The sequence below is a fragment of the Blennius ocellaris genome (assembly GCF_963422515.1).
Source record: "Blennius ocellaris genome assembly, chromosome: 12".
Classification (NCBI taxonomy): Eukaryota; Metazoa; Chordata; class Actinopteri; order Blenniiformes; family Blenniidae; genus Blennius; species Blennius ocellaris.
The window spans coordinates 13,008,700-13,021,677 of record NC_137661.1 but is presented as its reverse complement, the minus strand read 5'-3'; the positions used below and the strand labels follow the sequence as shown (position 1 = coordinate 13,021,677).

At 40.8% G+C, this 12,978-nt stretch overlaps 1 protein-coding gene across 1 annotated transcript in view; it reads left to right on the top strand.

Moving 5' to 3' along the window:
* The window catches only part of ttll7 (tubulin tyrosine ligase-like family, member 7), a gene marked incomplete at its 3' end in the record, with an annotated part of 64,738 nt that extends 58,864 nt beyond the window's left edge, over window positions 1-5,874 (top strand). Inside the window, exon 20 of the mRNA XM_080505796.1 lies at window positions 5,754-5,874. Coding sequence (XP_080361922.1) covers window positions 5,754-5,874 — 121 coding nt within the window. The remainder of the gene's footprint in view (window positions 1-5,753) is intronic.
* Window positions 5,875-12,978: the final 7,104 nt, after the last annotated feature.

Genomic DNA, 12,978 nt, shown 5'->3' with positions numbered 1-12,978 from the left:
CTATGTACTTTTTTATTGTTTATACTAGTATTCATATTTCAAAGCACTTCTTTCAAGAACATCAATTTATAAGCTGTGTGACCATAGTCGGACTCCAACCATTTATTCTGCATGACATGGTACACAGGTGTATCCATATATTTGCAATAGGTATCCTTCAGAGTCCATTTTAGCATGCATTGGTCTGTCTCTCCTTATTTCTTCTGTGTCTATATATGTTTGTGGAAAAAAAGCTTACCATTTGCCGCTGGACAGACCTCTACCCATGGCTCCACTCCTGACACTGCCGCTGCCGCTTCTTCTTCCTCTTCTTCCTCCGTCTCTTCGCCCCTCGATGCAGGTCTCTGCTTGGTTTAGTTCTGCTAAACCCCCCCCCCCACCATTTTCCAGCACAGTCCCTACCCACTGCTCACTGCTGATCCCACCACTTCACAGCTCTTATACAGGCTTTGTCCCTCCTGTCCTAACGATGGTTGCTCTGGCTGCACACCTAACAGTCTACCATGTCTTCCTCTCCTTCCCCTCACCTAATATTTAAATCAGCAATGAGACTGTGTTTCAAATATCATGTCGGTCAAACCTGCAAACAGTGTATTGAGTGGGAAAGAGACAGGAGACGGAGGCACATTCAGACTGTTTGGAGCCTTGTTGGTCGTCACTGCAACCATTGTGCCAGCTTGCTTGTACATCACAGGCCAATCATGCTGCTGCTACATGCTTAACTATGCCTTTCACTCAACACTTTTATCAAAGCATCTCACTCCGAGTGCATTTTCAGTACGAGTGTCCTCAGTGAGAACTGAGCGCCTCACCTGCACCGCGATCAACGTAAGCACTGCTCTCTTCTTGTCACAAGAAGACAGAAAATGGCTCGACTCACATCGTATGGTTTTGAAGTTTCACAGCACAAGTGGTTCGCATCTCTCCGTCAAGGCATGCTGAGGACAGCTGCAACCCACTACCACTTTAGATAACGGAGAAGTGATTACGATTATTTTCCCATTGATGTATGAGCTGACAGGGTAAATTGTGTGTGTGTGTGTGTGAGAGGGCGGGTGTGCATGCATGTGTTATGTCACTGTTACATGACAACCATCCGTCTCTCTTCACACTCTGCTAACCTCAAACTTACTGCAACTCTTACTACCCTGCCTGTTTCAAGAATATGCCGAGTTTTTTTTTTCTTTCTTCAAAACCATTGTAACACAGTGTTCACATGTTCCTATGAACAACTTTGCTTGCTGTCCCACATTTTATGTACAATAGTTCTGCTGTAAGAAAGAAATCCACAGGCCTAAAAATACATTAAATAAAAAAAAAAAAAAAAAATTGGTCAGATGAACGAAGTGCTGTTTTTCACACAGACCCAATCATTTTGCATTCTCTTCCATAGATTTACACCTAAATTTCAACAGCTCAAATGTATTTGAATGAAGTTTTATTTTATAGCATCAAATACAACACAGTCATCTCAAGGCACTTTTACAGAGGAAAAACCCAACAACTCCACATGAGCAAGTGTAACAGACAGTGGAAAGGAAAAAATCTCTTTGAAGAGGAAGAAACCTGCAGAACCAGACTCAGAGGTGGTGACTTTATGCTGTGCTGGTCTGGGGTAGCGGATAGAGAAAAAAAAAGGATATGCTCGAGAGCAAAAAGAAGTTAAAAGAGGACACATGGGACCACAGAGCTTTATAGAATTCAGATTATGACAATTCACCACAAGTTTGAGGTGCTATGAAGGAAATGTTTTATAAAAGAGGTGATAGGCCTTAATCAAATTGTGAGTTGGATGAATAATTGTAGTTACCATAAAGTAATATAACAGTGACTAAACAAGTTTGCTAATTTAAAGGTGATTTGTTGAGATTGTTGGTTAAAACACAAACTTGGAATTGAATTCTGACAAACCGACACATTTTGTGACCTAATATTTCTAATAATACACGTAATAGTGATTAGAATTATTATTTTTAATTTGTAAAAGACCTCTCCTGGACAGACTCACGGAGTACATAGTTTCTAAGCCAGTCAACAAAACTAACAAACAAAATATTGGATTCAAACAGGACAATGAAGTGGCATATGATCAAATTTATGATACTTGTTTCACAAAAGGAAGATTGAGAATTTCGTATTTGTTTTTTTTTACCTTGTGATTCAACAAGGAAACAACAAATAATCCGTTAATCTGGAAATATATATTGTATATACATAAGCCTGTCTTCTAACAAAGCCTTTACTAAATATGTCATTTTCAATGTCATTATAAGACCCATGGATCTTCATGTTTTTAATGATTAAATTATCCATATCATTGTGAAGATTGTGAAGTCTTTACACTTTATAATGTAAAACATTTTCTCAAAGACTTTAAGCGTAGACACGTTATAGAATAAAACAAGTCAAAATGTATTATATATAATCTATTCAGCTTTTGTATTTCAATCAGAAAACTGTTTGGCTCAGAGCCCAGTTTTGATAGAGCCTTAAAGTGTGACTCTCACAGCCACTGGAACATTGAAACCAGAAATATTAAAAAGATAATTTAGCTCTGTTCAATTCAAAAGCCCCACACTGTGCATACACACACATGGACAGCCTATAAAGTGGCACAGCGTTTTGGCTTATATTAAACTCAAGACTTTAGCTTGGGTCTGCAGGGTCTCATTGTTGACCACACCTGTTTGCTCCCGTTCAAGCATTCTTCCTTTGTGAAGTGCCCTGATCAGTTGTGTCAACAGCCTTTGGTTTGTGTGGGAAGATGAGAAGAAGTCACCAAATAGCCCCGCTAATGACTTTCCTGTTAAGCCTGGAATAAGCCTGTCAATATCCAAAGACAATTTTCCCATGATGACAAAAGTTTCAGATTCTATTAACTTTGAATTGTCTGAAAAGTGAGGCAAGTAATTAGGGTTAATAGGGGTTGTTGAGCTGAATGTGGGCTGCAGATAACCTTCAAGCCTCTCTCCGCCTCTTGGTTTATGATCGCGTCAGCGATCGCGGCACTCTCCTTCGCCACCTTTAGTCATGGTGTTTTGCTTTGCCTGGCCTCCTCTTAATGCGCCGTGGCAGTCACATCTCAACGGACATGGCAAAATTGCGGTTGAGGGCCTGTCAGGTGGAACAGTGGTAGATTGTAGCTTTGCATGTACGGACTGGAGCACAGAGTATCTGTCTGCCTCCCTGTCAACTGATGTATTGAAGTAAAGCACAAGTGCGTGAACAATCTTCCCTCTGGCTTTCATGCGTGCGCGTTCTTACGAAGACCTTCTTCATGATCAAAAGGAGGACGAACCTGGAAGATGCAGAATGAGGGTCCAATTAACTATAGCCTGGAGAGACATCAGCTGCTTGGACATGAGAAGCCCCCTCTCAATCCCACCCCTCGCCACAACCACCACAGTGATTCTTTTTATGAGCTGAATATTCTCAAAGTGAATAGCAGAGAAGCTCTGAAGAACACACACTCAGCCCCCAATGGATGTTCAATATTTGATTTTCTTTTTCTTTTTTTTCTTCTTTTTCTTTCTTTTTTTTCCCGCCATTTCCATACCGAGGCTCTGGGTTTCCAGTGAAAATCTTATCAAATGCACGAGGAAAACCACACCGCAAATCCATGGTTGGAATCCCAGTGGATATAGCAAGAATCTCATAGAAGCGCTTAAGGCGGGGGAAAAAAATCCCCCCACAAGGAAAACAGAAGTAAATTCAAAGGTGGCATGAAAAACACCACATGAAACTACTAAATGTGCCTTCTAAGACGGCACTGTGAGCTGCCTAATGGACACAAATGTAAAAGACTGACAGCAAAGCGCTATTCTGCCCTCCTCTCTGGGCTGTCAGTTCAGAACTTTAAGGAGTGTCGGACTGAGCCCAGTCTTCAGAGTCCAGCCACAGAAGAAGAGGATGTGCTGGAGGGATACCTGCGGCCCACTTGAAGCTTTTTCAAGGACACTCTCATTGGGCTAAATCAAGTTAATTTAAATCCTTCCTCACTCTCCTGGGTCTAGGGCTGTGTTGAAACGGACGCCCTCAGCGACGTGCCTTTTTTTTTTTTTTTTTTTTTTGGTTGACTTCAGAACAAGTCGCTCAGCTAATTTGTCCAAGAGCTATTTCACAAGGAATGAGGGTTGTCAGAGGGAAACGTGTAGTGTCCCGGCACTTGCTAAAAAGAAGATATTATGTCTTCACTTTGTAATCGTCAGCCCCAGTGGCGCCATTTTGATTAAATTGTCACATCCCAAACGTTTCCACAGGGAATATCTCTTTTGACCATTGTGCTTGTTGAACTAAAACAAGTATCTCTCACATATATATATATATATATATATATATATATATATATATATATATATATATATATATATATATATATGTATATATGTATATATATATATATATATATATATATATATATATATATATATATATATATATATATATATATATATATATATATATATATATATATATATATATATATATATATATATATATATATATATATATATATATATATATAATATGAAAATATGATGGGGAACATTTTTAAACGGACATCTCTTTTAAAATTGGAGCTCAAACTTCCCGTCTCATGTCCTGAACTGAACACAAACAATTGCATAACCCTCAGTTTAACCCTGTCCAGGATCTGATCATCTCATCTAACATGGCTCTGACCACCATATCTGACTCATTTACAGTAACTAAGGAAGATGGGAGCAGGGTTCAGCCCCTCCTTGACTCTATCTCACCCTGACACTGGTCTCATTCTCAGGTACTGGAACGCTGTTAGCAGGAGCTGCCTCACTGCTCTGTCTCGGTGGAAGGTGTCATAGAAAAGTCTTAGAAAGGTACTGACGTCTATGGCGCGGATTGATAGGTGAGGATTTTCTGTTCACGATACCACAAATGTAAGGGTCAAAGTTGAATACACTAGGTGTCCTAAAAATAAAGAGAGGGAAGATACATGATTACTTCATATATGATATATGTTTAAAAAAAAATCTAGACACGGAAACCATGCATTTGACATAAAATGAAAAATCTAGTTAATAAGTCACCTCATTACAAAAAAAACCAACACAATATTTAGTAACATGTTGGATGGATAAATAGTAACATTTGGCAAATTTCAAAACAAAAACCACAGATTTTGAAAAATGTATAATAAACTTTTTTTGGTCGATTTTGAGTCATGAAACATGAACGTCTGAATGTCACCCATCACTGTGTTTGAAGCAAGGGCTTAAAGCATGGGGCGGGCTGTCACCATCTCTTCTCCTTCTTCTTTCTCTATTCTCCTATTAGGGGTTGCCACTCTCTATAGTTTCATCACATTATTTTTTTTTTTGAGGGGGGTGACCACTCCCTCTTGATGCCCCTTCAAAACCAGCATGTTATAAACACATCATATTTTCTTCAATATTGTCAGTGATTGGTCATTACCGGTACAACCCTTCACAAAATAGTCCAGTTTATATTCATATCACATTTTACCCCTGCCCTTTTCCTGCCATTTTCTTATTTCTAATACCTTGAAATGACCAGACCATTATTAAAGTTGTAATATGCTAATAGAGATGGAGATAAAGGGGAGAATCAATATATGAAAATAGGGCAGCTCGCTGTCTCAGTACCGGCTAAGGCACCCCGACCTCTAAATTGTGACCTTTGCATGACTAATCCTCTCATTATGTTCATCCGTTCCCCCTAATCCCTCCATCCCTCGGTCTTGTGCGTCTGTCCAGGTATCTGCTGCCAGTGACCTCCCAGTTCATCATGAAGTGGCCTTCGTCCAGCTTTGGCCGCCTCTCTTCGGCCTTGCCACGCTCCCGCAGCCTTTTTGCTGCGAGGTTGGGCCACTTCTGAGGTCACAGTGGCAACCCTCGCTTCTGACGCGTCGCCTTTTGACCTCAACCTCCCACGATTGACTCCCACCCCGCCAAACTCAGATTTTAGCGATCCCATTTTGGACCTGAATACAGCGCAGCTCTGGACACCGGATGGGGCCTCACCACAATCCAGCCTCCTCGTGGAAGAATAGAACCAAGCGAGGCTGGATGACTTTGGATAAATAAAGGGCGTTTCTCGGTTTGGTTTATTTGGGCCCTGCTCAGACCAGCAGACCACCGGTATCCTCACCCCCAGTGAACAAGACAATGATTCTCTTCATTGTAACTGCTGTATTATACTCACGACACAGTTTCAAGTCATGGTACTGTAAAAGGAAAGAATAACAAATAAATGCAAGGTTTATTTCTTTATTTCTTGAATAATGTATGTATTTATTTTGTAAGGTATTTCATGAATGCATCGAACCCTGATACGGTATGCAGTTATGGAATGGTATCAACAAAGCCACCCCTCATTTAAAAACAAGTGGATGTAAAAATGCCTTTTTTTTCGTTGTTGTCTGCAATAAGTCATTCTGTTAAGTAAGTCAAATTTTGCTTAATTTAAGTTTTGTACGCTCATTTCATGTTGTGGTTTTTGCAGTTTTGCTTAAACACCAGAAACGTGGAGCACGGACCACTCTTGAATGATGATGCGTTATGCATTAACTGTGTGAGGAACTGTTAGGGAACACAATGTTAAAAATGTAGAAAAAAGCCAAGCCAAGTTAGAGAAGGAGCCGACTTGATGCCACATCTTAGACTGTAACCTCTCAGAGAGCCCCCACCCGGCTCCTGATATGCACTAATGACGCAACAAAAGAAATAGGCTGCACATTAGTCGTGTTTGCATGCTTGATTTTAGCCCCTTTCGACCCAGATATAGTGATTAGATGGAGGAGATGCATTCTGAAGATACTTGAAGTTTTGTGTTGTCATTAATTACTGTGTCTTTGTATCGGCTGCACTCATAAGAAGACACTTTTGCATTTGTCGAACCGAGTATGGCTGTGTTGCGGCTATCCAGGATGCGTTGCACGTTACAGAGATTGTTGAGCACACTGAATGACTTGGCTCACCAGCTCAAATGTACTGTACTGTAAAAGCAGTGAAATTGCCTGAGATGAGCGGCCGCAGCCTTTTTCCCCACCAAGTGCAGGGATTTCACGGGTGTGCCAATAATTAGCACATCTGATCCATGTGTTTCAGTTTTGTTTTCTTTTTGGTTAGTATGTCATAAACTATGATAGGACCTCAGATAGACAAGTTTAAATGTTGAGAGGGAGAAACACGGTGTTACATGTTTTGTCATTTACCTGCTCTGTTTACGACGCCACTGGATTATGACATTTTTAAACACGATTGTTTATGTGACACACATTGTAATGTCCAATTTATAACAGTGTAGCAGTGACGCAGTGATAAATCTGACTGAGTTCTCCCCAAAAGCTGAACATCAATTCACAAATGCCAAATATTATTTTTGTTTTGTTTCTGCCTGATTTTGTTCGTATTATTTAAGAGTGGTAATCATTAATTTAAAGTATGAGATTTTTAATTTTACATAGCAATAAAATGTTTAAACAAACAATGTAATCTGTTGTGTTTGATTAGAGACGGGAGGACTTCAATTTGATTTTCATACTTATAAAATTAAGTTTTGTTGTGAATGTAACAAAACACATGAATGAAAGAAAAATGGCCGCATTTGTTTGCGCTGCGTACCTAATCAATTGATATTTGGGGCTCAGGGGCTCGAGACCAGCCCAAGGAATACGGGGTGCGCTCAGACACTGAGGTTTGTATCACGGGGTGGGATTAACATACCTGCGGCATCTCTCATTGTTTATATGTCACGCTTTGTTATTGTTGAGTTATGTTTTCCTCAGTCTTGTATTTAAATTCTCGTTTGCATACATACCTGCTGAGACAAATTGCTTGTAGGCGTTAACCCACTTTTCAATGACGCTAAATTGGAATCTGTCTCAATACAGAAAGTCAAGACGCTCAGCGGGGTTTGAGCATGGAATCGTGTTGCTGTGAGGTGACGGCATTAACTCGTGGGGGCCTGTCTTGAAATAGGATGGCAATGAAATTGAGACTGATTACAGTGATAAACTTTCGCTATATTTTCTAGATAACGCCACAAAAGCCACTCGACGTGTCTGTTGAGAAAAGCTCGAGGGAGCGAAGAAAACAGAGGTTGGTGCGAACGAGTAATGTGTCATCGGGAAGTGTGTCACAAGTTGGCCCCGAGAGCCGACTTCTTGTATCAAACTCGAAGAACTCTATGTGTACGCATCTATTCAACAAAACAAAAAAAAAGGCGTTCACGGAAACGGTGAATGAAAAATTGCTTGCTAAAACATAAACAATCATTAGCGAGTAAATTACGCTCCCATAGAACCCTGCGATAATAATTCAAAAGAACATATGATGTACTGAAAAGTACACTGCAATTAACTTTTTAATGAAGTTTTAAGGCTGCCTGGTTTGTGCCAGGAGTGTTATTCAAGTAAACAGGCCCCAAAATTGTTCAGCCTCATTTGAAGTTCAAAACATGAATAAATATGCGATCAAAACATGATATTTTAATCCAGGTCAAGTCATAGATGAGCAAAAGTTAATTAACCCAGTGAACGCTCGCTGCACTGAAGGCTGTATTGTGGCTAAAACCAGACATTATTGAACAGTTAAGACAAAGAAGCTCATTATGATGCTTATCCCTTTGTGAGGGGTCTGGGTGGGTCTCAGGATCAAAACTTAGAGATTGAACCACATCAACAATCTGAGACTAAGTTGCAGAGCAAGCAGAGCTGTCCTATGATCAAATATTCAGCCACGATGTATGCTATTCAGGGTACTTGTACCAACGGGGAGGAAATACCCAACCAGTCAAACAGATCTATAGTAAAAATGTAACTCAAAACTGTGGGGGAAAAAAAAAATGCCACACTGGAAAAAGTATAAATGCGTAGTTATACCGGTTAATCAAAGTTTAAACACCAGTTTTCCATCAGGCATTTTCATTTTTAAAATAATAGTTCTCAGCTTTCGCAAACCGGTAACAATTCCACACTAACACTCTGAGCCCAGTTCACCAACGTGAGCCAGATTGTCAGTCTGACCGAACAGTAAGAAAATCTGTCTTCCTAGGCTTTCAACAAATAAACGAAAAGGTTTCAATTTGGGAATAAAACAATTTATTCCAACCCTTCGATTCAAGTATGCTCTGATAGCTTGCACAGGGTTGGCCAGTTGCCTTTGAGGGAAAAATCTGGATGAAAAACCTGGTTCACCTCAACTCCTTCATCCCTGTGCAGAATGCAGATTCAGGACTTCACACAGACTTGAAATGCTGCCTTTCACTCAGCTGCCTTGAACCTTTCCAGGCAAGAGGTTGAAAGAAGAGAGCGGAGGATCACCTCCAGGTGGCACAGTGATGCAGTGCTTTGCGTTCTCGCCTCACAGTGAGAGGGTTGCCGGTTCAAATGCTGGCCAGGCGTCTGTGTGTGTGTGTGTGTGTGTGTGTGTGTGTGTGTGTGTGTGTGTGTGTGTGTGTGTGTGTGTGTGTGTGTGTGTGTGTGCGTGTTTCCTCCAGGCACTCTGGTTTCCTCCCACAGTCCAAAAACACGCAGGCTAGATTCCCAAATCTGCCGAAGTGTCCTTGAGCAAGACACTGAGCCCCAAATTGCTCCCAATGGATAGATTTGGCTGAATTATTTTCATTTTTCTGTCTTAATTTTGTGTTATGGGTTCTTTTTTTACAGACAAAGAGGTGAAACATGACTGGCATGTTTCGACTGCTCCCGCAGTCTTCCTTATTCTTTATTTTGTAACTAATGATGTAAAGCGCTTTGAGGGATTCACAAGCAGTGGAAAAGTGCTATATATATGAAATTGCTTTATCATTTACTATTTTACCATGTGAGGTTATTTGGTGATATAAACTGCCTCGAGGTGTGAAGGTGAGTGTGTAGTTGTCTGTCTCTGTGTGCTTGTCTTGTGATGGACTGGTGACCAGTCCAGGCTGTAGCCTGCCCTAACCCATAGTTAGGAGAGGTTGGCTCAAGTACCTCACTACCACAACCAAGATATAAGTAGTGTAGAAGATGAATGGATGGAGGATCATCGCCACTGTGCCATTCCCACAACACTTGGCTGATGGACGGAATCTGTACTCACTGTCATCTTTAGCAGGTGACCAGGTGCAGTATTGCCAGCCTTTATTGAGAGTGACCCTCAACAAAGGCTGGCAGATAGTAAAACTCAAACTTGAAGGCAGCTGTTGAAAGACAATGGTTATTCAAACCTTCATATACCCAGCATCTTGTTAGCTATAAGGACCTGCCAAGCCTGAAGCACTGAGCTGTAAAATGCAGTCAGCCCGGTGAGATCCTCCAATTTCAAAAGAAAGAGCTGCTTGTTGTAGCAAAGCCACCCTACACTTCTGAGCAATAAACAAGCAATTTCCATCCATCCTGATCTGGCTTCTATGAGTCTGAGGCTTCAGAGCTTTGACAGGATGTGACTGTTCGTCTCTGCCCCCTTTCAGCCATAGGCAGATGGAGAGCTGCTCCCTGAGTGTTGGCCAGACAGTCCATATGCTCCTCTGCACCTCTTTTATCATACCTCCTTTTGGTATCAGCATAATTAGTCCTTGCCTCAGAGTCAAAACAAACAATGTTATTGGAACTAAAACTATTTTCTTATATGACAACTGGAGGCAACTATGATCAACTTGCGTGCTCCAACCCTGGCCATGTTGTTTGCATTATGTTTGTGTTGTGTGTTAGCTGTCTGTGTCAGATGAAGTGCTCAGTTGTAAATCTGTGTGTGGGTTAGAGCTTTTGTCTCTGCATGATTTTTATGTCTTGTTTCAGGTGGAGGGACATGGTCTGAGTCTGTTGGAGGCTCGATGAGTTGGAACATCAGCACCCTCTCACCAAAGCAGACCCAACTTCAGCAGTCAGTGGCACATTTAATGTGACTGCAATCACTTCATCGTCTTCCCCTTTTCCCAAAAATCTAGCTTTACAAGTCAAGTCAAGTCCTTTGTTAATCACAAACAATTATACATAATATAATGTGCAGTCAAATGCTTTAAGTACATGTTCCGCACCGAAAACAACCGCTTTAATATGATAAGAATATCGAAACCAAGAACACACAATAATTAAAATAGCACACTATAAGAAAATATTTATTATAAAGAAAATTAAGGCACACAAAAGATAAATAGATACATATAGATAACTATAGGTAGACCAGTGTCAATAGTGCAAGTATACAGTATACACAAGGCAAATTGCCAGGTTTATTTTCCAAGGTTCAGACAGCGGACAGCCTGAGGAAGGAAGTTCTTCCTCATCCTCTCTGTGTTTGTCTTTAGGCAGCAGTAGCGCTGCCCTCACGGCAGCAGAGAGAACTGTCTGTGGCTGGGGTGGGTGGGGCTCACTCAGAGTCTTCCTGACCTTTAACCTGCATCGTTTGTTGTAAATGTCCTGCCGGTTCGGGAGGGTGGTTCTTGTGGTGCCCTTGTAGAGGGACAAAAGATGATACAGTAAAAATCAGACACCCCTATTGAATTTTATTTTTCATTGAGTTTTATTTAATTTTATTGGTCATCCAAATACACATCGCGCTCCTACATTCAGCCGCTTGGGGGCGCATCGCGCGAGTGGTATAGGGCAGATTTAGGCCGCAGAAGAAGAGTAAACCTTCCTCGCATGACTAACATCAGCTAGACATGTCTGCTCTGTTCATGGCACAGGTTAGTAAATTGTCACTTAAAATGAGACCAACGTGCAGACTTTAATGTTATAGAAGTGTGGATTGACAAGAAGGGGCGTCTTTGTGAAATTGGTGTTTTAACAAGAGATTGGGGATGGAACAGCACTTAATAAAGCCTGCTAGCTATTGCTAACGCTAGCAGAGTTGGATAGTGTGTGAGGGAAGTTACCCAAAGTTATTGAGATGAGTTTTAAACTGAATTATGTTGCACTTTAAGAATAATGTTCATGCACTATGATAATTCTGATATATTTTTAAGTTAAAAGAATCTTCAAGGTAGATATCAGATCAGATTTGTCATATTGTAGGCGACTGGTCAGGTTTTGTTATTATATGAGTTTGTGCTGTACTTTAAATAGTGTATATATTAGACAAGTAAAATGGTTCATGGTTTTGTGATTTAAGCATATTTCATATTGTTTAAAATGGTGTTAAGGATGTTTGAGGGTAAAAATGTGTTATTTGTATTGTATGAAGTGTTAAAAAGGATAGTCAAGAGTAGATTTAGGACGCAGAGGAAGAATAAACCTGCCTGCATGACTATCAACATCAGCTCAACGTGTGTCTACTCTATTCATACCACAGCTCCACATGTTGAGACAACCAGAACGTCGCTGTCACAACACCAGAGGGGCAACATACTCCGCCGAGCGGACCACCTTCCTCAGGGTTAAGAAGTGCTCCTGGGTGCTGCTGCCCATCCAGGTGATGATACTCTGAGTCAAAACACTCTCAATAATGCAAGTGTATAGAGGAAATGTGCCTTGTGTCTCGGGCTGAAATGGTTCCTCAAGTTATCCAAGTAAGTCGATTACTAAAATGCCTCGAGGCAAAATTCTCTGACTCGATGCTTCATTTATGCCACTTCTGCTTTTGATGATGTCATGCAAAGTGCGACATGCAAAATGGAGAACAAAGAAAGCGACGTAAACTGTCGAAAGTGTGGGAGCATTATAATGTAAATCGGACGCAAAACACAGCACAATGCGTGTTCTGCAAAACAGAGTGAGCTTTCCATAACAGCACTTGTTCAATGCTACAACACCTGAGCGGAAAGCATCCGCTTTATGCATCGAGCCTGCAGAGCGGACCCAACAGGTAGGTCTAACATTACGTTTGTCACATTCACAAAAGTATTTAATTTAGATCAGTGATCACTGGTGGAGATTTCGGCAGGTAAAGAACATATACTTCGTTGAATAATGGCTGATTAAAAGGGGAAATGTTGTAGTGGCCACATGGCTCGGTATTATGTGAAAAAGTGTATAAGTGAAGCGTCGTTAGAAAA